The sequence below is a fragment of the Cucurbita maxima genome, unplaced genomic scaffold, assembly GCF_002738345.1.
Source record: "Cucurbita maxima cultivar Rimu unplaced genomic scaffold, Cmax_1.0 Cma_Scf00013, whole genome shotgun sequence".
Taxonomy (NCBI): Eukaryota; Viridiplantae; Streptophyta; class Magnoliopsida; order Cucurbitales; family Cucurbitaceae; genus Cucurbita; species Cucurbita maxima.
The window spans coordinates 1,862,946-1,883,765 of record NW_019272029.1 but is presented as its reverse complement, the minus strand read 5'-3'; the positions used below and the strand labels follow the sequence as shown (position 1 = coordinate 1,883,765).

The 20,820-nt window shown below is 36.7% G+C and overlaps 4 protein-coding genes across 4 annotated transcripts; 3 read left to right on the top strand and 1 right to left on the bottom strand.

Annotated features, from left to right (window-relative positions):
• The first annotated feature begins 999 nt into the window (after positions 1-999).
• Positions 1,000-5,202, top strand: LOC111487940 (probable ethylene response sensor 1). Its single transcript, XM_023135454.1, has 6 exons — positions 1,000-1,145; positions 1,699-2,621; positions 3,552-3,920; positions 3,992-4,258; positions 4,324-4,451; positions 4,688-5,202. Exons 2-6 carry the CDS (start codon positions 1,713-1,715, stop codon positions 4,923-4,925), a joined length of 1,911 nt encoding a protein of 636 aa, XP_022991222.1. The 5' UTR covers positions 1,000-1,145; positions 1,699-1,712; the 3' UTR covers positions 4,926-5,202.
• Positions 5,174-7,759, bottom strand: LOC111487941 (probable pectinesterase/pectinesterase inhibitor 7). The gene is made up of 3 exons (XM_023135455.1): positions 7,122-7,759; positions 6,277-6,714; positions 5,174-6,009 (listed from the first exon to the last, which is right to left on the bottom strand). The coding sequence occupies exons 1-3, from the start codon at positions 7,672-7,674 to the stop codon at positions 5,312-5,314; spliced, it is 1,689 nt and encodes a 562-aa protein (XP_022991223.1). The 5' UTR covers positions 7,675-7,759; the 3' UTR covers positions 5,174-5,311.
• A 5,666-nt stretch (positions 7,760-13,425) lies between these two features.
• Positions 13,426-16,125, top strand: LOC111487942 (pectinesterase-like). The gene is made up of 3 exons (XM_023135456.1): positions 13,426-14,304; positions 14,430-14,590; positions 15,296-16,125. The coding sequence occupies exons 1-3, from the start codon at positions 13,490-13,492 to the stop codon at positions 15,988-15,990; spliced, it is 1,671 nt and encodes a 556-aa protein (XP_022991224.1). The 5' UTR covers positions 13,426-13,489; the 3' UTR covers positions 15,991-16,125.
• Positions 16,126-17,437: 1,312 nt separating this feature from the next.
• Positions 17,438-19,644, top strand: LOC111487943 (endoglucanase 17-like). Its single transcript, XM_023135457.1, has 7 exons — positions 17,438-17,692; positions 17,772-18,179; positions 18,266-18,358; positions 18,432-18,593; positions 18,682-18,793; positions 18,896-19,059; positions 19,138-19,644. The coding sequence occupies exons 1-7, from the start codon at positions 17,468-17,470 to the stop codon at positions 19,468-19,470; spliced, it is 1,497 nt and encodes a 498-aa protein (XP_022991225.1). The 5' UTR covers positions 17,438-17,467; the 3' UTR covers positions 19,471-19,644.
• The last annotated feature ends 1,176 nt before the right edge of the window (positions 19,645-20,820 follow it).

Below are 20,820 nucleotides of genomic sequence, written 5' to 3'. Positions count from 1 at the left end.
TTTTTTGGTTTAAATATTGAATAAGTATTTAACAGATATTGTCTGTTTTAACTCGTTACGTATCGTCGTTAACCAAACAGGTACATCCATCCCTCTTGGAAGCCAGAGTCCTCGCTGGCACACCGCTCCAAAACATGTCTGTTAGGGAGCTATTTTCGCACCAACCGATATAGGATCTCACAATCCACCCCTCTTGAGAGCCAGAGTCCTCGCTGGCACACCGCTCCAAAACATGTTTGTTAGGGAGATGTTTTCGCACCAACTGATATAGGATCTCACAATCCACCCCTCTTGGGGAGCTAGAGTCTTTGGCACACCGCTCCAAAATATGTTTATTAAGGAGATGTTTTTGCACGCTTTGGCCCACTACGTACTTATGTTGACTAAAAGCAAAAAGGTCAAAAGTCCACAAAAAGGTCAAAGATGGTGTGGAATTGATAGAAAAAGAGTGTGGTCCACCAAGTGCTCAACTTTGCAAGTTCAATGTATGAAGACCAACTTTTGTTATTTTCTTTTGAAGGATTATTGCATTAAATCACCAAAATTATAAAAAAAATTAATATATAATGTCTTCATTTTGGTATCTTAATCTTATTTTATTCCTTTGTGTTTGAATCTATGTCCTCAATTAATCAAATTTCTAATTACATTTATTTAAATAAAAATTAGTGCTTTTGTTTTATTTAAATAATTCAAGATCTTGGACACATGGCATAATTATTTTATATTTAATCACTCTATTGCATCTAAATGATTAAATAAAAAGATTTTAATTGATTATTCTAATCAAACGGATTAAAATAATTTGTTTTAATATATTTTAAAATGGGATAAAAAAAAATACACACTTTTACCTTTAATTAAAATTATTATTAGTTTTTTCTACACGTGTGAAGCACCCATTTTTATGCCCAATAGAGAGGAAAAGGAACCAATATCATACGTTCTCGGTGAGGCACCGCACGTGCGAATGTCCGTATCTTCTTTTGGTCCGTGAAGGCCACTCGCCTTCCTTTCCCTCTTTTCTTTTTTTTGCCGTTCAGTTCCCTCTGAGCTCTGAGCATTTCTCCATTAACTCTCTGCTTCTTCTTCTTCTTCTTCACATGGAAGCTTAGCCTTCTTCAAGTTCATCCTTCTTAAACTTGGTATTCCTATTCATTTCCTACTCTTCTTCTTTCTTTAGTTTTTGTTCCTTTTTTGTTCTTCGATTTATGCTTGATTTCATTGTTTTTTATTCCCTTTTTCAAATGGATCATAAAATCAGTTGTTTTCTGTTCTTGGTATGTGAGAGATTTCCATTTAATTTGGAAGATAGAACTGGAACGATTTTAGTTCATTTGGTGACAGTAGCAGCAGAGGCAGGCCTCGATTCAATTAACTACGGGCATTTCTCTGTTCATAATCTGAGATTTAAACGGACAGGAAATAGTATGCTGTGAAAGGTTTTTAAGCTCATTGTTTCTGATGGATCTATAGTGTAATATATCTATGAAATCGACTTCCTGGATTCTAGTTGGAATTTGCGGGGATTAGAGTGATTTCACTGAGTTTTTGCTGCTTTTAGATGCAAATGTTGGTGTAGTTTTCTGTAGTTTCCATATGAACATTCAAGGATTAATTGCATTAGAGTATGAACTTTGTTGATTTGGATGTTGAAATACTCTGATTTGACATGTTTCTATTGTTCTGTACTTTCAGATATGTACTGAGTGATGGAGTCCTGTGATTGCATTGATACCCAATGGCCTCCTGATGAACTTTTAGTGAAATATCAGTACATATCAGATGTACTAATTGCGCTTGCTTATTTCTCCATCCCATTGGAGCTGATATATTTTGTGCAGAAGTCAGCATTCTTTCCTTATAGATGGGTGCTTATGCAATTTGGTGCTTTTATTGTTCTGTGTGGGGCAACACATTTCATAAACCTTTGGACATTCTCCATGCACTCGAAGGCTGTTGCTGTGGTGATGACTCTTGCAAAAGTTGCCTGTGCTATTGTTTCATGCGCAACTGCGTTAATGCTTGTTCATATTATTCCTGATCTTTTGAGTGTCAAAACTCGAGAGTTGATTCTTAAGAACAAGGCTGAAGAACTCGACAGGGAGATGGGTCTTATTCTCACTCAAGAAGAAACCGGAAGGCATGTTAGAATGTTAACTCATGAAATAAGAAGCACGCTCGACCGAGATACCATATTAAAAACGACACTCGTTGAGCTGGGGAAGACGTTAGGACTTGAGGAATGTGCTCTATGGATGCCATCACGGAATGGACTTAGTTTACAACTTTCACATGCTTTGAACTACCAGATACCAGTGGGAGCTAATATTCCTATAAATCTTCCTGTTGTCAATGATGTTTTCAATAGTAATCGAGCCATACGCGTTCCATACACTTGTCAATTGGCTAAGATGAGACCTCCTCCTGGAGGAAGATATTTGGCACCAGAAGTTGTTGCTGTTCGAGTTCCTCTCTTGAACCTTTCAAATTTCCAAATGAACAATTGGCCTGATGGCTCTTCCAGAAGCTATGCAATTATGGTTCTAATCCTTCCTACTGATAGCGTTAGGAAATGGCGGGATCATGAGTTGGAGCTTGTCGATGTAGTCGCAGACCAGGTTTTGTGTAATTTCTTGTTCTGCTGCACCTCTACACTGCTCCTTGACTGCCATATTTTACACAACTAGTGTTAGTTAAGGTATATAAGTAATTGATTATCTGTAGTTCTAATAAATAGTACAAATTAGGTTGCATTTTAAGATAGGATCTTAATGCCGAGGAAGACGAATACACATGCTACGCTTAGGGACCCACTTTGTAAGTGATGCCATTGTTGGGTTTGCTGTCAAGTAAGAGCTCGGTGATTTGAGCCAAGAGCTTTCATATCAAAAAAGGTTGGCAATTGAGGGAACTTTAGAAGAGTTCCCTTTTGAGTTGTTGGGTAGGGGAATGAAATATTCCTTATATGGATGTAGAAACCTCTCCTTAACAAATGCGTTCTAAAACCGTGAGGCTGACGACGATATGTAATGGGCCGAAGTGGACAATATCTTTTAGCGGTGGGCTTGGGCTGTTACAAATGTTATTAGAGTCAGACATCGAGTGTTGTGCCAGCAAGAACGCTGGACCATTGTAAGATCCCACATTAGTTGGAGAGGGAAACAAAACATTCCTTATATAAGAATGTGGAAACTTTTCCCTAATAGACACATTTTAAAACCGTGAGACTAACAACGACATGTAATGGGCCAAAGGAGACAATATCATCTAGCAGTGGGCTTGGGCGGTTACATGGATTATCTTGTTTATCTAGTTTTTTATTGAAATTAAAAGCATGAAGCTCTTATCTGTTCATAACGCAAAGATTTGTAGTTTCTCTTAGTTATATGAAATGTCATAGAGAATTTTTAAGCTGTTTTCTGACATTCCGAGCTGCTATTCTTATCTGTTATGTATATATATATGCCTTTTGTTACCTGTCTTCATGTTTCCTTGAATTAACAGCTATCAGGAATTGCTGAATCATGAAAATCTTGATATCCATATAGGTAGCTGTTGCTCTTTCTCATGCTGCACTTCTTGAAGAGTCTATGCTTGCGCGTGATCAGCTCGTGGACCAAAATGTGGCTTTGGATTTAGCTCGAAGAGAGGCAGAGACAGCGATTCACGCTCGTAACGACTTTCTGGCTGTCATGAATCATGAAATGAGGACGCCAATGCACGCAATAATTGCTCTATCATCCCTGCTCTTAGAGACCGAGCTGACTCCAGAGCAAAGAGCGATGATAGAGACAATACTCAAGAGTAGCAATCTTCTAGCCACTCTGATTAATGATGTCTTGGATCTTTCTAGACTTGAAGATGGCAGCTTGGTATTGGACTTGGGATCATTCAATCTCCATGCAGTTTTCAAAGAGGTGAATTCTAGAATCTAAGCTTACTTTTCTCAGCTGACATTATCCTAACATCATCAAGCTTTTCATTGCAGGCAATGGATCTGATAAAGCCCATCGCTTCGGTTAAGAAGCTGTCCATGGCGTTGATTCTGGCATCAGATCTTCCCATCTGTGCCGTAGGCGATGAGAAGCGGCTTATGCAAATCATCTTGAACATCGTTGGAAATGGTGTGAAGTTTACTAAGGAAGGTCATGTTTCTATCATAGCATCTGTTGCAAAACTGGACTCTCTAAGAGATTGGCGCCCTCCTGAATTCTATCCAATGCAATCCGATGGCCACTTTTACCTGCGAGTTCAGGTTGGTATTATCCCATATCAAAATAAGAACAGGAGGCAGTGAATGAACATGTTCTCCTTGTGCAGGTTAAAGATTCAGGATGTGGTGTTCTTCCCCAAGACATTCCTCATCTGTTTACCAAATTCACTCAGTCACAAACACGTTCTAACCGAACGAGTAGTAGCGCGGGACTTGGGTTAGCCCTTTGTAAACGGTATTGCCTCGATATCACGAAAAGTTATTTGATGAGACCGTTACAATGTAGCTATTAATTTTTCACTGTTACGAGATAGACGACTTCATTGAACAGTTTTTCGGGTATCATCCAACCCAATGTACGATAACCCGAAAAAATCTGTTTCTGTGATATGGGTCATGTTCCAAAATGAAATAATTGGTCTGAGCCAACTTCTTTCTGTTCATCCCCTTATCTTCTTTCTGTTGGATCAGGTTTGTAAATCTGATGGGAGGTCACATTTGGATGGAGAGCGAAGGCCCTGAAAAAGGGACAACGGCTGTGTTCATTGTGAAACTTGGGATCTGCAATGCTAACCCAAATGACTTATCAGTCAAGCAAGTTGCACCTGTTGTAAACCACAGAAGTGCAGATCTCCATGGACACAGGCCAATCTTCAGAGAAACTGATCAAGTTGCCTTCTCCAGTTCGCGGTACCAAAGAAGTCTTTAAACTTGATCCGTTCGGAGTTCCTAATCTCTTTCAGGATTTTTCGCAGGGAGACGATGAAGCTGAAAGAAATACATCTCGATCGTCGCTGCGCCTTTGCTTCTCGAGCAATGTTACCAGTTATTAATCAGAGAAAGCACAAGGATGCCAAATGGGCAGCCATCATATAGTGTAAGATATCTATCCTGTAACTCTTGAAGATCAAAGATGAACATTTTGTGGTGTTTTGGATTTTAGTATACAAATTTTAGTTCCTTTAATAAGATAATCTTGTTTATGATATCTTTTCCATATTCAAAAGAATCAATCATGTTTGTTCCATAGCTATACACTTAGGCTTTGGAATTATAAAAATTTTAGAAGGAAAATGAAGATCTTCCCCTGTTTTTCTACTCCGTGAGGCCGCTGGTGTAGGGAACGCCGGTCTGTGGCACCCAATCGTCCGCCATCAAAAAATTCCCCGCCGTGAAATTCCCAGCATCAGTATCATCAATCAAATGAAATCCCACCCAATTAACCCTCTCCGACGTGTTAGATCCCGGCCCAAAATTCCCAAATTCAGCATAATACGAAGTGTTCAAAGCAAAATCTCCATCCCAAGCCCTCCACCCCGCCGGATTAATCAAATCATTCATAAAGCTCTGCATATAAACTGTCCTCGAGTACTCCTTCCATGGCCGCCCGAGGAACGTGTTCACTCTGGCGCCGGTATTGTTTGCGAGGTCATCGGCTGCCGTGATCCGGCAGTTGTGGATTGAGGTGCCGGTGTTCTGATTTGGATCGGTCCGGCCTTGGGCAGTGATGGCGTTGAACTGGTTGGCCATCGGCAGGCGCGGGTAAATGTTGCAGTTCTGTAAGACGACGGCGGCGTTGCCGAAGATGAAGTCGACGGTGCCGTATATATCGCAATCACGGTAGAATTGGCGGAGGGAGTGGGTGTATAAGGTGTCTTGGTAGCCTTCGAAGCTGCAGAGGTAGAACGTTGATAAGTCGGCGCTGTTCCGGACGGCCACGGCTTGGTGTTTTATTGCTCCGGCGGTGTTTCTGAATGTCATGTTTACTGCGACGAATCCGGGTCCGACCACCGCTGGTGATGACACGAAAACGGGTAAATGAGACCCGGTTTGATAAACTTTTTATTTTACTTCAATTGTTAATAATTTTTATATTTGCTTATTTCCAATTTTTTTTATTAATTTAAAAAAAAAATTATATAAACTCTAAATTTTATAATAAATGGGTTGGAAAAAAATGTTTGTTTAATAAATATCTTTCCTATTTAATTTTCTATTAAATTATTAAAATTCGTTATTAATTTATTATTTAACGAATCTTAAATTGTGGAAACACTTACCAAATGTGGCGGAATTAAAAGTGGTCCAGCCGTCGACGACGTTCCGATTACCAGTGACGACGGTCTGATTAATCCCATCTCCGATCATCATCAAGTACCTCTTATTCTTCGCAATCGTCACGTATTCTTCATAAACTCCAGCATCCACGAAGATCAAGAAATAGCCGTCCGTCGGAGCAGAGTTGTTCGGCGCCGCCGCAATCGCCTCATTAATGGTTGTGAAATTTCCGCTGCCGTCTTGACTGACGACGACGATGTCCCTTACCGAAATCTGATCGTCGCCACCGTCGTCGGTCTGCAGCAGATTCCGGCGAGTTGCCATCTCGTAAATCGCTTTGGTTCTGCTGGACATTTTGAATGACATTCGTCCGTTGCTGAACCCGCCCTGTCTCCCGGCTGAAGTCCATGTCTGTTTTTTCTTCTTCTTTGGAACCCAACCTGTCGAGAATAAAAAATCATTAATGTTAAATAATAATAATAATAATAATGGTAATGGTTAGGAATCTCCTGAGCCTATGAAGCTCGGTTAAATTATAATAATAATAATAGTTAGAAATCACGACTCTCCACAATGGTACAATATTACACTTTAGAGTCTCTTGAAGTCTATGAAGCTTTCGAATCGTGTCCTCTTAATTGAGGCTCGACTCCTTTGAAGTTCTCGAACAAATAATTCTATTGATATGTTTAAGTTAAAGAATATAACTCTGATACCATGTTAGGAATCACCACTCTATGATAATGTTCACTTTGAACATAAACTCTCATGGCCTAAAAGATCTCCTGACAATAGAGATCACGAACTAATAATAAAAAAAAAAGATATTAATAAAATAAACACAAACCTTTGGTAAAAAAGGCCAAGGACATAGAGTAGAGCTTGGTGTCAGCGTCAAGTGGAAGGGAAAGGCCATTTTTGAGAGACCAAGACCCCGCCGTCGCCTTAAGCCCATCCAAACATGTCTGTTGGTTCGTCAATATCGCACTCAACAGGCTCTGCACGTCCTCCGCCTTCATCTCCGGCAACGTCCAGCTCGTCGAGTTCACCGTCCGGAACGACGTCGTCAGGTAATCTATGTTCAGTCCCGCCAGCAGCTGGCAGTCCTCCAGCGATCTAACTGCCGCCACCGTCAGTGACGACCGGGATCGGAGATACTTCTCCACTAGCCGGAGGAACTTCTGCGACGACGAAAGCGACTTTCTGACGGACGACCGGCCGTACGAGTACACATTGCCGGTTTGGTTTGGGAGGGCCGATTTGCAGTAGGAGGGGTCTGGGGCCGAGCTGCACACCGAACCGGTGGGAGCGGCGGAGGTGGAGATTCCAGCGGCGGTGATGTACAGGGAGATGAGGAGGAGATAGTAGAATGCGGGGGTTGTGGGTGGGGCAGCCGCCATTGGTGAAAGAAGAGGGCTTTGAGATTTGCGTTGGGAATGGGGTAATGGGGTTTGTATGCATTTATAGGACGAGGAAGCATTGGATGGAATTTTCAATGTTCGGTCTTTACAAAATATTCCTTTCCGATTTTTAAAATGATAAATATTTAGTCTCGAGATTGTAGGTACTATAGATCCTCTAATTCTTAACTGGATTGTCTTCCCAATTCTCATAAGTCGTATTATGCCTTGAAATGGTTCTACAATTCACATTAGTGAAGCGGCTAGATGCATAAAGGAAATGCACATTTGTGAGACCTTAGTCTGGATGCTAGAAAAGTCAACATACGAGTATAAAAGAGNGTGGTACTATAGATCCTCAAATTCCAAATCGGGTTGCCTTTCCAGGTCTCATCGATCATGTCTGTAGGTCATACGATATCTTGTATGAAAACATAAGGGAAATGCACGTTTGTGAGACTTTGATCGGGATGTATGGAGAAATCAACCTACGAGTACAGTGTTAGATGATGAAAATCTAACTAATTTAAGAAATGATCATAAATTTATAATCAATACTACAGTAAGATTTTTTTTTTTTTTTTTTTTTTTTTTTTTTTTTTTTTTTTTTTTTTTTTTTTTTTTTTTTTTTTTTTTTGAAGAAAAGTGGAATGGAAGAATGGAAGAATGGCAAAGCGCGTTGATAGAAGGGACAAAAGAGGAAGGGAGAGTGTTTGGTTACGTTGAAAAGTGACAAGATTTGCAAGCTGGCATGCAGATGTTTTGTTTTTTTTTTTTTTTTTTTTTTGAAGAAAAGTGGAATGGAAGAATGGAAGAATGGCAAAGCGCGTTGATAGAAGGGACAAAAGAGGAAGGGAGAGTGTTTGGTTACGTTGAAAAGTGACAAGATTTGCAAGCTGGCATGCAGATGTTTTGTTTTTTTTTTTTTTTTTTTTTTGAAGAAAAGTGGAATGGAAGAATGGAAGAATGGCAAAGCGCGTTGATAGAAGGGACAAAAGAGGAAGGGAGAGTGTTTGGTTACGTTGAAAAGTGACAAGATTTGCAAGCTGGCATGCAGATGTTTTGTTTTTTTTTTTTTTTTTTTTTTGAAGAAAAGTGGAATGGAAGAATGGAAGAATGGCAAAGCGCGTTGATAGAAGGGACAAAAGAGGAAGGGAGAGTGTTTGGTTACGTTGAAAAGTGACAAGATTTGCAAGCTGGCATGCAGATGTTTTGTTTTTTTTTTTTTTTTTTTTTTTTTTTTTTTTTTAATAATTATTTTAAGAAAATCAATTTAGTTTATCCCTCAATTTATAATTCCCTTAATCCTCTTTAATTAAAAAAAAATCAAAAATACTTTTTAAGTAGTTTTTTTTTAAAAAAATCTTTATAGTAATTATCACGTTTTAAAAATAACATTAAAAAGCTTAAAAATAAGATAGACGGTAAAATAATTAATTTTTTTATAATATTTTTTTATGAGTAATGTAAAAAAGAAAGAAAAATAATAATGGAAATCTATGAAGGCAGCTAATTTGCTCTCGACGTATCCTACCATAACCCACTAACTCAAAGATCTCAATTTGTTGCCACAAAAAACCACTAACAGCAAATATTCTATATTTTTAATTAATAAAATCTAATTTGACATTATAATTAAATTAATTATTAAACATTTCCACCTCTTAAAATTAGTCAAATTACTTATTATTTATATTATATATTATATTTATGAAAATATCAATTCATTCTTTATAAAATAAAATAAAAATGTCACATTTAATATCTTCATATAAAATAGAGTCATAGCAGATATTAAATAAAATATACGTAACTTCGCTCACGTGGTCCCACATATAGTTATACAATTCATAATTAGGTTTAAATTCTTCCTAACAAATTATTAGTTATTATTAGTTTATGAAAATAATAATAATGGATATAAAAATAAATGAAATAGTACGAAATTATTTTGGAAAAATAACACAGGGTTGACTTGGAATATTCAAAACTGCGTCTATTTATTATTATTTGTATTTTTTAAAATTATATTTTGAGAAAGTCAAACAGTACTATTAAATTCAATTAATTTTTTAAGAAGGTGAAATTTTAATAAATAACAACAATTGGTTAATATTAATTAATAAGATTATTATAGTTGGTATTTTATAATTATAATTATGAAGTTTAAGATATTTTGAGTAAATATTATATTATAATCGTGGGGCCCACATGATTTTAAACCATAAAGACAAAGGGACGTGTTGGTTCAATTATCCAGGAATTAAGAGATTTCAAAATCTTATACGTGGTCAAATTAGGAGGCTAAGTTTATTATAAATTTCTATAATTTATTTTTATTTTTATTTTTATTTTTATTTGTAATTATCACCACTCCATTTTTATTTGGAAAGGGTAATTCAACCGACAAATTAATTAAATTTAATGTTTGTTGCTGATCAAAATGGTATTTAGATTGTTTCGAGTCGAGGAGGCAGGATCATAGGAGGACTCTACCGAGCTACGTTGAGCTGTCATCATGTACGATACATTGTGAAAAGAATATAGAGGAAACTCATCTCACATATAATATCAATCTGGTATCGACCCCACTTCAATCTAAAATAGTTATTAATAGTATAAAAACTAGTAAATCACTGTGAAAATAAATTATTACAAGAGGGGTAAGATTCGGATTATTTTGTTGATCGAATATCTTAATACAAAAACACTTGTTTGAGATTCAAATCATTTTATAAGCAAGATCGATCATGTCAAGTTTGAGTGATTCTAAACATGCAATTGGAAAGAAACCTTGCTATGGGTGAAGTAAAGTAAAAAAAATATTATTTTTACTACATTCGAAATATTTCAAGAGTTGTAACATTCATATTTTATGACCATATTTAACGTATAATGTAATTTTAAAATAAATAAAAGTTTTGAAAATATAATTCTAAATTATAATTAGTGTTAAGAATAAATGAACGTTGTTTCTGCTTTAATCGACATGAATTACAACATCTTGTGATAATTTGAACATCATTTTCATAATCACACTAATACTAAACAAAAGTTTAGCTATAAATCTCTCCATCTGGGTCGGTCGCTCTCTTTCAATCTCTCTCAAGTTGAATTATGAGGGAGAAAATTTCCAAACATAAAAGCCAAACAAAGTGAAAAAAAAATCTAACTTGTTAATTGGGTTATGATTTGAAATTGAAGTGTTTTGGATTTAGAATCACACCCAGTCTGCGGTCTTCTCTTTCAGTGTTGACTGTACAGTCTTGTACATAAACCACCGACGGCCCCACCACCACCACCGCCACCGCCGCCGACGGCCCAAGGATTCCTCACTGCTGACTTCAATCATATTTCTTTCCTTTATATTTACATTTTTAAAATTTTTATTTTAATCTCTCAACTTTTGATTTTTTATTTGTAAGAAAGTAATGAATCATTTGCAATTATAAGAAGCAATATATCAAATTAATAAAAGAATAGAGTTAGCAATAAATATCAGATTTTTGTTCCATTATTTTCTTTCCTTTATATTTAATCGTGGCATGGTAGAATGAAAAAAACGTTATGTTTGAAATTATTATTTTATGTTTCTTTCAAATCTGTTTTAGATGTGATATTTAAAATCGAGTCATTGGATTAGTAGATGAGTCGTCTTGGGTATCTAAGACTGACCATCCTAGATTCCAAATTCGATCTAAGATTTATTCATCTTTTAACAAACTCTGATTCTGATTGGAATCATTTAAAGTTAGTTTTAAATAATTTTTATAATCTAAATTTTAATTTTGGAAACAACTTTATCCAAATTAAATTTATAGTTTAACTAATAAATTTTTAATTAATTTCTGTTAATGCTTATTTTATTCTTTTGTGACAATTTGTGTGACATTTCAAAGACATTAATAACAATGAATTATAGGCCCATATGAGAATTTAGGGCCTAAAGAAAGGGCTTTCTTTTCTTTCTCATCCTATGGCTATTTGTTATAATATATATATATATATATACAACATCCTCTAAAATCAAACTATTATTAAATTAATAAAATTTATTCTAATTATATTTTTTTCAATTTCGACGAGTGAATAATAATAGGTTATTATGATTTCGAGAAAGCCACTATGGTGAAATCGGTAGACACGTTGCTCTTAGAAAGCAGTGCTAGAACATCTCAATTCGAGTCCGAGTAGCGTTCACGTCCCCGATATTAATTCAAATAATTGAATTGAGGAACCTTTTGAACGAAAATTTAGTGATATAAATGCACGATGAATGTTACAACCAAATCCCTAAAAATAAAAGAGGACATGACATGTGATTATAGTTACTGGCGTATGGGCCAAAAATAGTTGAAGACACAATAATGAAGAAATTATGGCCTTACCGTTGAGCCACCTAATTTCTAACTCTATAAAAATTTATTTTCTTTTATTAACTAAAAATAAAATAAAATAAAGTTACTAAAAATGAAATGTTAATAATTTCATGTGAATTTATAGTTTCCTAAACTATGATCAAACGTTACAAAATTACATATTATATGATAAGAAAATGAATGTATTTGTGGTGGTTAAGATTGATTCTATTGCTTGTAAATGAAGCTAAATTGAGATGTCACGTGATTGCCCACCCACGTGCCAATGAACCCAAAAAGGCCACAATAATTTAAGCTAACCCTAATTTTTTATTTATTTTTATTATTATTATTATTTTCTTCTCAGTCCCTAAGATTTCTGCTAATTTGTCGGTGCTCCCTAGCTTGTCTTTATTTGCAAAAGTTACCATTTTCCCTCTAAGATTCCTTTTTAAAACAAAAATTTATCTTATTTTTTTAAATATTAAATTAATATAAATAACTCAAAATTTAAAATTTTATCTTTAAGAAAATACATTTAGACTTTGAACATTTTAATTGAAAGTTTAATCTTTTAAAATTAATTTTTTTTCGATATTTGAGTTTCTATGAAAATTAAATCTAAATTATTTTTAAAAAATTAAACTAATATTAAAATTATAATTTTTAAATAAAAGATAAATTTGATAGCAACCAATCAAGAAAAGTGAGCCAAAAACAACCATAATGCAAAAGAAAGAAAGAATAAGGCTTATCCACTTTGGTCCACATTGGATGGGAGCCAACTCAAAATATGAAAGTATATTTAATTTTTGGGACGAAGATTCTAACTTAACGAATCATGGTAAGAAATACCCTTAAGATTATATATAATTTTTGGCCAATTGTCAGAGATCTAGCGACCAGATAACCATTAATGCTCCTACAAAAACTTCATCGCCCCACATTCTCTCCAACACAGATTTAGATGGGTTGATAGAGAAGGGTAAAGAGAAACACTGGAAGAGAGAGATTGCATATCATATCGACCGCTACTTTAAATTGAACATATCAATGAAATAAGATTACATCTAAATAAGCCCTGAAATAAGGAAAGATAGTCTGAAATGGTGAAATAAGACAAGACTGTCTGTCCGTCCGTGTCCTCAGACATCCACGAGGAGCCAATTAACATGGCCAATTTCTGAAATTATTGTAACTATATCAATTTAGTTTTAAAAAAATATGACAAATAAAATTTTAAATGGGGGCGCGAGTATGTTCAATATTGATTAACTTATAAAAAATTAGATTTAATTAATAAAATTATAAATATTTTGTGAATGGTTCCAAAAATGTTGGAAGTATAAATTTTTATTTTAAAAAGTAAGAAATATTATAAATCTACTCTTCATCTCCCTTTCTTGACAGCCACATAAATCTCCACTTCATCTTCTTCCCTCCTCTCTGTTTCAGACATGTACGGCCTGAGAAGCAGAGCTCAAAGCTCTTCAAATCCCACCGCCTCCATTTCCGCCATTTTCACCCTCTTTTCCGTTCTTTTCCTTTTCTCCTTCAAACCCATTTCTTCAAATCCCCAAACCCACCAAACCGCTCGATCCCTTTGCAATGGCACTCTGTTTCCAAATCTCTGTTTCTCAAAGCTCTCCTCTTTTCCCCAACTCGCTTCCCTCTCGCCGGAGAAGCTCGCCGGCTCCGCCCTCAACTTCACCAACGACGAGGTTCACGGTGCCTACGCCAATTGCTCCAAGCTCAAGACTCTCTTCTACGGAGGTCTGAATCCCACCGACCGCCGCGCCCTCGATGACTGCCTTGAGCTTCTCGATGGCAGCATTGCCGAACTCCAAACTTCGATTTACGATCTATCCCCGTCGCAGTCCGCCGCCCGCCACTCCCACGATCTGTTGACGTTGGTCAGCGCCGCCATGACTAACCACCGGACTTGTCTTGATGGGTTTTATAATAGTTCCGGGACTGTGAGGAAACGGGTGGAGCTGTATTTGGGGAAAATCGAACAGCATTTGAGTATTGATTTGGCCATGCTGAAGAAAATCCCTGGAGTTAAACGGGCTGCCACGGCGGAAGAGGTGTTGCCGGAGTATGGGGCGGTGAGAGGTGGGTTTCCGATGTGGGTTTCCGTTAAGGATCGGAGATTGTTGCAGGCGGCGGTGAATGAAACGAAGTTCAATTTGGTGGTGGCGAAGGATGGCTCCGGGAATTTCACCACTGTCGGCGAGGCTGTCGCCGCCGCTCCAAATTCGAGCACGACCAGGTTTTGCTGAACTGAACACTGAATTTTTTATTTATTTTAGAAAAATCATTAATAACTAAATAAAGTTATAAATATTAAATTAATAATCATAAGATTTAAGAAATTACGATTTTTATTGGGCACAGGTTTGTAATATACATAAAAGCAGGGGCCTATTTTGAGAATGTGGAAATAGAACGGAAAAAGACAAACTTGATGTTCGTCGGCGACGGGATCGGCAAGACGCTGATAAAGGCCGACCGGAATGTCGTCGACGGCTGGACTACCTTCCGATCAGCCACCGTCGGTCAGTTCTCTGTTTCACTCTTTTTTTTAAGAAATAAATAATTAATTACTTTCATTAAAATGATGAGACCACCTGACATCATTAGATCTTGCCTCTGAAATAATTTATTTATTTATTAATCATAATTTTGGATCTGTTCTAATATTTTAAATTTAGAAAACGTTTCTTAATTTAATGTGTTTTTTTTTTTAATTTTAGAAAATAAATAGGTATAAAATTGAGACTTAAAAAAGAAAATAAAAATTCAAAATAGAAAAGGGAAATTAGTAGATAATAGTTGAATATAAAATAGACTAAACTAATAAAAAAATATTTTTAAAATTTTAAAATTTTAATAATATAAAATTAAAAAAAAAATTAATAATATAAAAAAATATTATTAATTATTTTGAAAGTGGCAGAAGGGTAGGGGAAGGCGAGTACAGTGGGCCCAGTGGGCCCCCAGTGTGGCCCAAAAGCCGCTAATATGGGCGAACCGCATGTGGGTTGGATAAGATTGCCAATCTCCGGAAAAAAGGAGCCGTTGCCTTTTTCAATCAATTTTTAAATTTATTCTATAAATTTATAAACGTTTTTTAAATCTACTTTTTATTTGATCTTATAATTTCCTGTGGACAGTTTTAGTTTTAATATTTGGTATTTAATGTTAAAATTTTTTAATTTTTCTTTTTCGAGATAATAACATATGTTAGTTACTATGGTCAGCCGCGGTCGGCAATGGGTTCATAGCGAAAGGCATAACATTCGAAAACTTTGCTGGTCCAAGCAAGCACCAAGCCGTAGCCTTCCGAAGCAACTCCGACTTCTCGGCATTTTACCAATGCAGCTTCATCGGCTATCAAGACACTCTCTATGTCCATTCTCTCCGTCAATTCTACCGCGAATGCGACGTCTATGGCACTATTGACTTCATCTTCGGTAACGCTGCAGTCGTCTTCCAAAACTGTAATCTCTATGCTCGAAAACCCAACTCGAACCAACGCAACATATTCACAGCTCAAGGTCGTGAGGATCCTAACCAAAACACCGGAATCTCAATCCTCAATTGCAAGGTTGAAGCCGCCTCTGATTTGATCCCAGTTCTTTCCTCCTTTAGAACTTACTTGGGTCGACCCTGGAAGCTCTACTCGAGGACAATTTTTCTCAAGTCATTCATTGGGCAGTTGGTTGAGCCAGTGGGATGGCTTGAGTGGAATGGGACATTTGCATTAGATACTTTGTATTATGGAGAGTATTTGAATCGCGGACCTGGTTCTAATACAACTGGACGAGTTACTTGGCCAGGTTATCGGGTCATTACTAACTCAACAGAAGCGAGTCAGTTTACAGTGGAAGCGTTTATACAGGGTAGTGAGTGGTTGAACTCGACCGAGATTCCTTTCTTCTCCGGTTTGGCTTGACCGTTATCCCTCGAAGGTTCAATGTTTCGATGCTTTTTGTTTTTGTAGGGACTAAAATGGTTTGACGTTGTTCGAAGAAGTTAAAAGTTAGCTTAATCTAAGATTATATATCCAACTAGTTATTATCGACAAATATTCTCAATCTTTTTACAAAAATCAACTAATTAATGATATTAATTAGATAATTTAATGAAAATTAAAGCCTTAATTTGAGGAAGGGTATGAATTAGTCAAACAAGAAAAAAAAAGATAATTATTATAATAATAAATAATAATAAATAAAAGGTAGGGTTAAAAATATGGTGAAAATAAATAAATAAATAAATAAATAAATAAAAGAATAGTCCAATGATTAAAGTTAAAAAATAAAAAAGAAAAGAAAATAATAATTATTTTTCCACTGCTTTTTATGATTCTTTGTTGACTGCTGCTCTCCCATGCCAGGTTGCTATCAACAGCTTTTTCAGACCTTAATTAATTAAACACTTCTTCCTAACAAATGGGTCTTTTCAATTTTCATTTATTTATTTATTTTCCATTGTTAAATTTTATTATATTAAAATTTAAGGTTAAATTTAATGATAATTGATATCTCATAATAATTATATTAGAGAGAGCAACGAAACCCTAAACCCTAAACCCTAAATTCTAAACTTTAAACCCTAAATCCTAAATCCAAAACCTTAAATTTTAAACCCTAAACCCTAAATCCTAAATCCAAAACCCTAAATTTTAAACCCTAAATTCTAAACTTTAAACCCTAAATCCTAAATCCAAAACCTTAAATTTTAAACCCTAAACCCTAAACCCTAAATTCTAAATCCAAAACCCTAAATTTTAAACCCTAAATTCTAAACTTTAAATCCTAAACATTTCTTATAAGAGTGGAAATCTCTCTAATAAATATATTTTAAAATCATAAGATTGGCGACTATACAAAAACGGGTCAAACTCTAAACCCTAAACCCTAAATCCTAAATCCAAAACCCTAAATTTTAAACCCTAAATTCTAAACTTTAAACCCTAAACATTTCTTATAAGAGTGGAAATCTCTCTAATAAATATATTTTAAAATCATAAGATTGGCGACGATACAAAAACGGGTCAAAGCGAATAATATCGATTAGTGGTTGGTTTAGGGTTTGAACTATTACATACCGAATTCGATATCAGTTAGTGGTGTTCTTGACCCGATACATGCGGAATCCAATCGTAAGAATGTCACAAGTCTTGGTTGGGTGGTCAGAATCTCATAAATGCCCCTTGTGATTCCAATTTTTGGGGCAAAGGGAACTTACCATCTCCACACGAACAAACTCCCCCCAACATACCCACTTCAACACTCAAAAATCAGATTTTTAATTTTAATTTTTTTTAAATAATATGAATTAATTGTCTTTCCCTTTTCCTTTATAAATATACTCATCACCTTCATACAAAGCTCTGCTCAATAGCCTTTCCCTCAGACCTTTCATCAATGGCCGCTCTAACACCTCTGTTTTTCCTCACCCTCCTCTGCTTCTTCACCTGCAACAGTGCCCACCCTTTCCACCGCCATCCCCGTACTGCCCATCATAACTATAGAGACGCCCTTACCAAATCCATCCTCTTCTTTGAAGGCCAAAGGTCCGGCAGGCTTCCCTCTAACCAGAGGATGACGTGGCGCCGGAACTCTGGCCTCTCCGACGGCGCCGCCATGAAGGTACTTAACGCAAACACACCCATTTAACTCTGTTTCTATTTGAAATGTTTATTTATGAAGTGGGGTTGTGGTAATGTAGGTTGATTTGGTCGGCGGCTACTACGACGCCGGCGACAATGTGAAGTTTGGGTTTCCTATGGCTTTCACGACCACCATGCTTTCGTGGAGTGTTCTTGAATTTGGTGGGTTGATGAAGGGGGAGCTTCAGAATGCTAAACAAGCCGTTCGTTGGGCTACTGATTATCTCCTCAAGGCCACCGTTCATCCCGACACTATTTATGTTCAGGTTGGCGATGCTAACAAGGATCATGCCTGTTGGGAGAGGCCTGAGGACATGGACACTCCCCGGAGTGTTTTCAAGGTGGATAAGAACAACCCAGGAACAGAGGTCGCCGCCGAGACCGCCGCTGCACTCGCCGCCGCATCACTGGTTTTCCGTCGAAGTGATCCTATTTACTCAAAGATTCTTGTCAGAAGAGCCATGAGAGTATGTAAAAAAACCTACCTTGGAGAAACAGAGCAAAACAGAGCATTTTGACTAAGCTCCATTATTTTGTTTTGAGTTTTCTGCAGGTTTTTGAGTTTGCTGATAAGTATAGAGGGTCTTACAGCACTGGCTTGAAGAAATATGTATGCCCATTTTACTGCTCTTACTCTGGATATCAGGTAAAGCTCAAGAACACTAAAGCTTCCATTTTTATGAGAAAAAAAACAGAGGTTTTAAGCAAATTTGTTGCAGGATGAGCTTCTGTGGGGTGCTGCTTGGCTTCAGAGAGCCACCAAAAACCCCAAATACCTCAACTACATTCAAGTTAATGGACAGACCCTTGGCGCCGGTGAGTTCGACAACACGTTCGGTTGGGATAACAAGCACGTCGGTGCCAGAATCCTTCTCTCCAAGGTTCGATAATAGTATGATATTGTTCGCTTCGACTCACTTCCCCCAACTTATTTTCGTTTAAAAAGCATTTGGTATGATGAATTCACAGGCGTTTCTGGTGCAAAAAATGAAGTCTCTTCATGATTACAAGGGCCATGCTGATAATTTCATATGCTCCCTGATTCCTGGAGCTTCTTTCTCCTCGACCAAATACACCCCAGGTTCGTTCTTGAAGTCCCACGTTGACTAATTTAAAAAAGTTCATAGGTTTATAAGTAAGTTGGGGATTACTAACAAAACTTTTATCTTTTGGGTTTGTGAAGGAGGGTTGCTGTTCAAAATGAGCGACAGTAACATGCAGTATGTAACATCCACTTCATTCCTGCTATTAACATACGCCAAATACTTGACCTCCGCCCACATGGTGGCGAACTGCGGCGGCGCCACCATCACCCCCAAAACCCTCCGCTCCATCGCCAAAAAACAGGTACATTCCGGGATCCAAAGCAGAACTAGTTTTGATTTTGTGGGTACTGATAAAAAAAATCCACTTTTGGTGGCGTAGGTGGACTATCTTCTTGGGGACAACCCTTTAAAGATGTCCTACATGGTGGGTTATGGGGGAAGGTACCCTAAAAGGATCCATCACCGGGGATCATCGCTACCGTCCATTCAAGCTCATCCGGCGAAGATCCAATGCTCAGCAGGGTTTAGTGTGATGAACTCTGCAGCACCCAATCCAAACCTGCTGATTGGTGCAGTGGTAGGTGGGCCCGATCAGAACGACAGGTTCCCAGATCAAAGGTCGGATTACGAGCAGTCCGAGCCTGCCACGTATACCAATGCACCCCTTGTAGGGTCACTTGCTTACCTGGCTCACTCCTTCGGCCAGCTCTAGGGAGGGGGAGAGGACACTTTCCCTCCAAATGGAGGGTTACCCCGTCGGGCCTTTTTTTAAAAAAGTTTTAATTTTTAAAGAAAAACGTGAGGGCACATGGCCTAAAGGGAAAGGCTCGAGCCCCTACATTATTATTGACTTTGGATTGGTAGATTTCAATGTTTTTTTTTTTTTTTTTTTTTTTTTTTTTTTTTTTTTTTTTTTTTTTTTTTTTTTTTTTTTTTGCCTTTTTTTGAGTCAAATTATGTAAGTTTTTAAGGAAATGTTTTGTGGGCAAAGTGTCTCGGATGGTGGGTATGTTTGGTTTTTATTAGATGAAAAACGTTTATGAATATAGCTTCTACAATCGTAAACGATCCATCGTTTATTTGATTTTTATTAGATGAAAAACATGAGTGTTAATTTTGATTGTTTGATCATTTTGATTGGTTACGTTCGATTTTTTTATTACCCGAAAGAAATTCATAAAGAGAACAACTTAAAAATAAAGAAAAAAAAAATAAAGATTCTCCTCACTTTATTTTAATAAAATATTATAGTCATATGCCACCATTGAGTATAGGCACATTTGGTTCAAGATTGGATCTTTATAGTTTAATCATGAATTGGCTTGCAACTTTTAAGCTAATTTTGTTTCATAAATAAAACTTTAATGTTTTTAAATGATACTGAGTTGGGCACGAAAATAATACTTTCATTAAAATAGAAAATAACCTATTGTTTATAAACATGATATTGGATTACATTTGATGATAGCCAAAGTACAAACATAGGCAGACAAAAAATGATATCAATTTTGGGTATGAAGTTACAAATTGGTGCTTTTAGTTGCTTTTATTATTGTTTTGTGGGTACCCAAATTGAATAGCTCCCAAATGTTGAGTAGCCATAGGCTGGTGAGTGTGTGGGGACACAGCTAATTCTCTCCTACAAGCTTGTTCTGTGTCATGATGTGTATGGACTTACATGTCTGTCTCTTAGAGTGAAGTTTCACATACAAAACTTCCTGTGTTACACATTAATGTCACAAATTCAAAGCTTACTAAAAATAGATAGCGGTGAGGAAAAGTTGTAGGCAAATATTGAGTTGAGGGGCTTGGATTCAAGGCTTTGCAGACCAATATCAATTTTGCAGCGCTCAGAGACATTTTTCATACAGGAAATTAAACAAAACCCCAGCACCCCGCCACCCCAAGCACCCCCACCGCCCCAGGCACCAAGGTTTTCGATCCTATGGTGCCAAGCCTGATGGAAAGAAAATTAACACACAGGTGAAGGTGTTGTGAATTGTTGGGAGCGTGTTGAAGATTGTTGAGAGTGAGTCCCATATTGACTAATTTAAAAAATTAT

Coding starts and splice junctions, on each gene's coding strand:
- LOC111487942 (XM_023135456.1), top strand. CDS start 13,490: ATGTACGGCCTGAGAAGCAGAGCTCAAAGCTCTTCAAATCCCACCGCC. Junction 14,305..14,429: donor CCAAATTCGAGCACGACCAG/GTTTTGCTGAAC, acceptor TATTGGGCACAG/GTTTGTAATATACATAAAAG. Junction 14,591..15,295: donor CTTCCGATCAGCCACCGTCG/GTCAGTTCTCTG, acceptor TACTATGGTCAG/CCGCGGTCGGCAATGGGTTC.
- LOC111487940 (XM_023135454.1), top strand. CDS start 1,713: ATGGAGTCCTGTGATTGCATTGATACCCAATGGCCTCCTGATGAACTT. Junction 2,622..3,551: donor TCGATGTAGTCGCAGACCAG/GTTTTGTGTAAT, acceptor ATATCCATATAG/GTAGCTGTTGCTCTTTCTCA. Junction 3,921..3,991: donor TCCATGCAGTTTTCAAAGAG/GTGAATTCTAGA, acceptor TTTTCATTGCAG/GCAATGGATCTGATAAAGCC.
- LOC111487943 (XM_023135457.1), top strand. CDS start 17,468: ATGGCCGCTCTAACACCTCTGTTTTTCCTCACCCTCCTCTGCTTCTTC. Junction 17,693..17,771: donor CCGACGGCGCCGCCATGAAG/GTACTTAACGCA, acceptor GTGGTAATGTAG/GTTGATTTGGTCGGCGGCTA. Junction 18,359..18,431: donor GCTCTTACTCTGGATATCAG/GTAAAGCTCAAG, acceptor AATTTGTTGCAG/GATGAGCTTCTGTGGGGTGC.
- LOC111487941 (XM_023135455.1), bottom strand. CDS start 7,674: ATGGCGGCTGCCCCACCCACAACCCCCGCATTCTACTATCTCCTCCTC. Junction 6,715..7,121: donor CTTGGCCTTTTTTACCAAAG/GTTTGTGTTTAT, acceptor TATTCTCGACAG/GTTGGGTTCCAAAGAAGAAG. Junction 6,010..6,276: donor TTTTAATTCCGCCACATTTG/GTAAGTGTTTCC, acceptor TGTCATCACCAG/CGGTGGTCGGACCCGGATTC.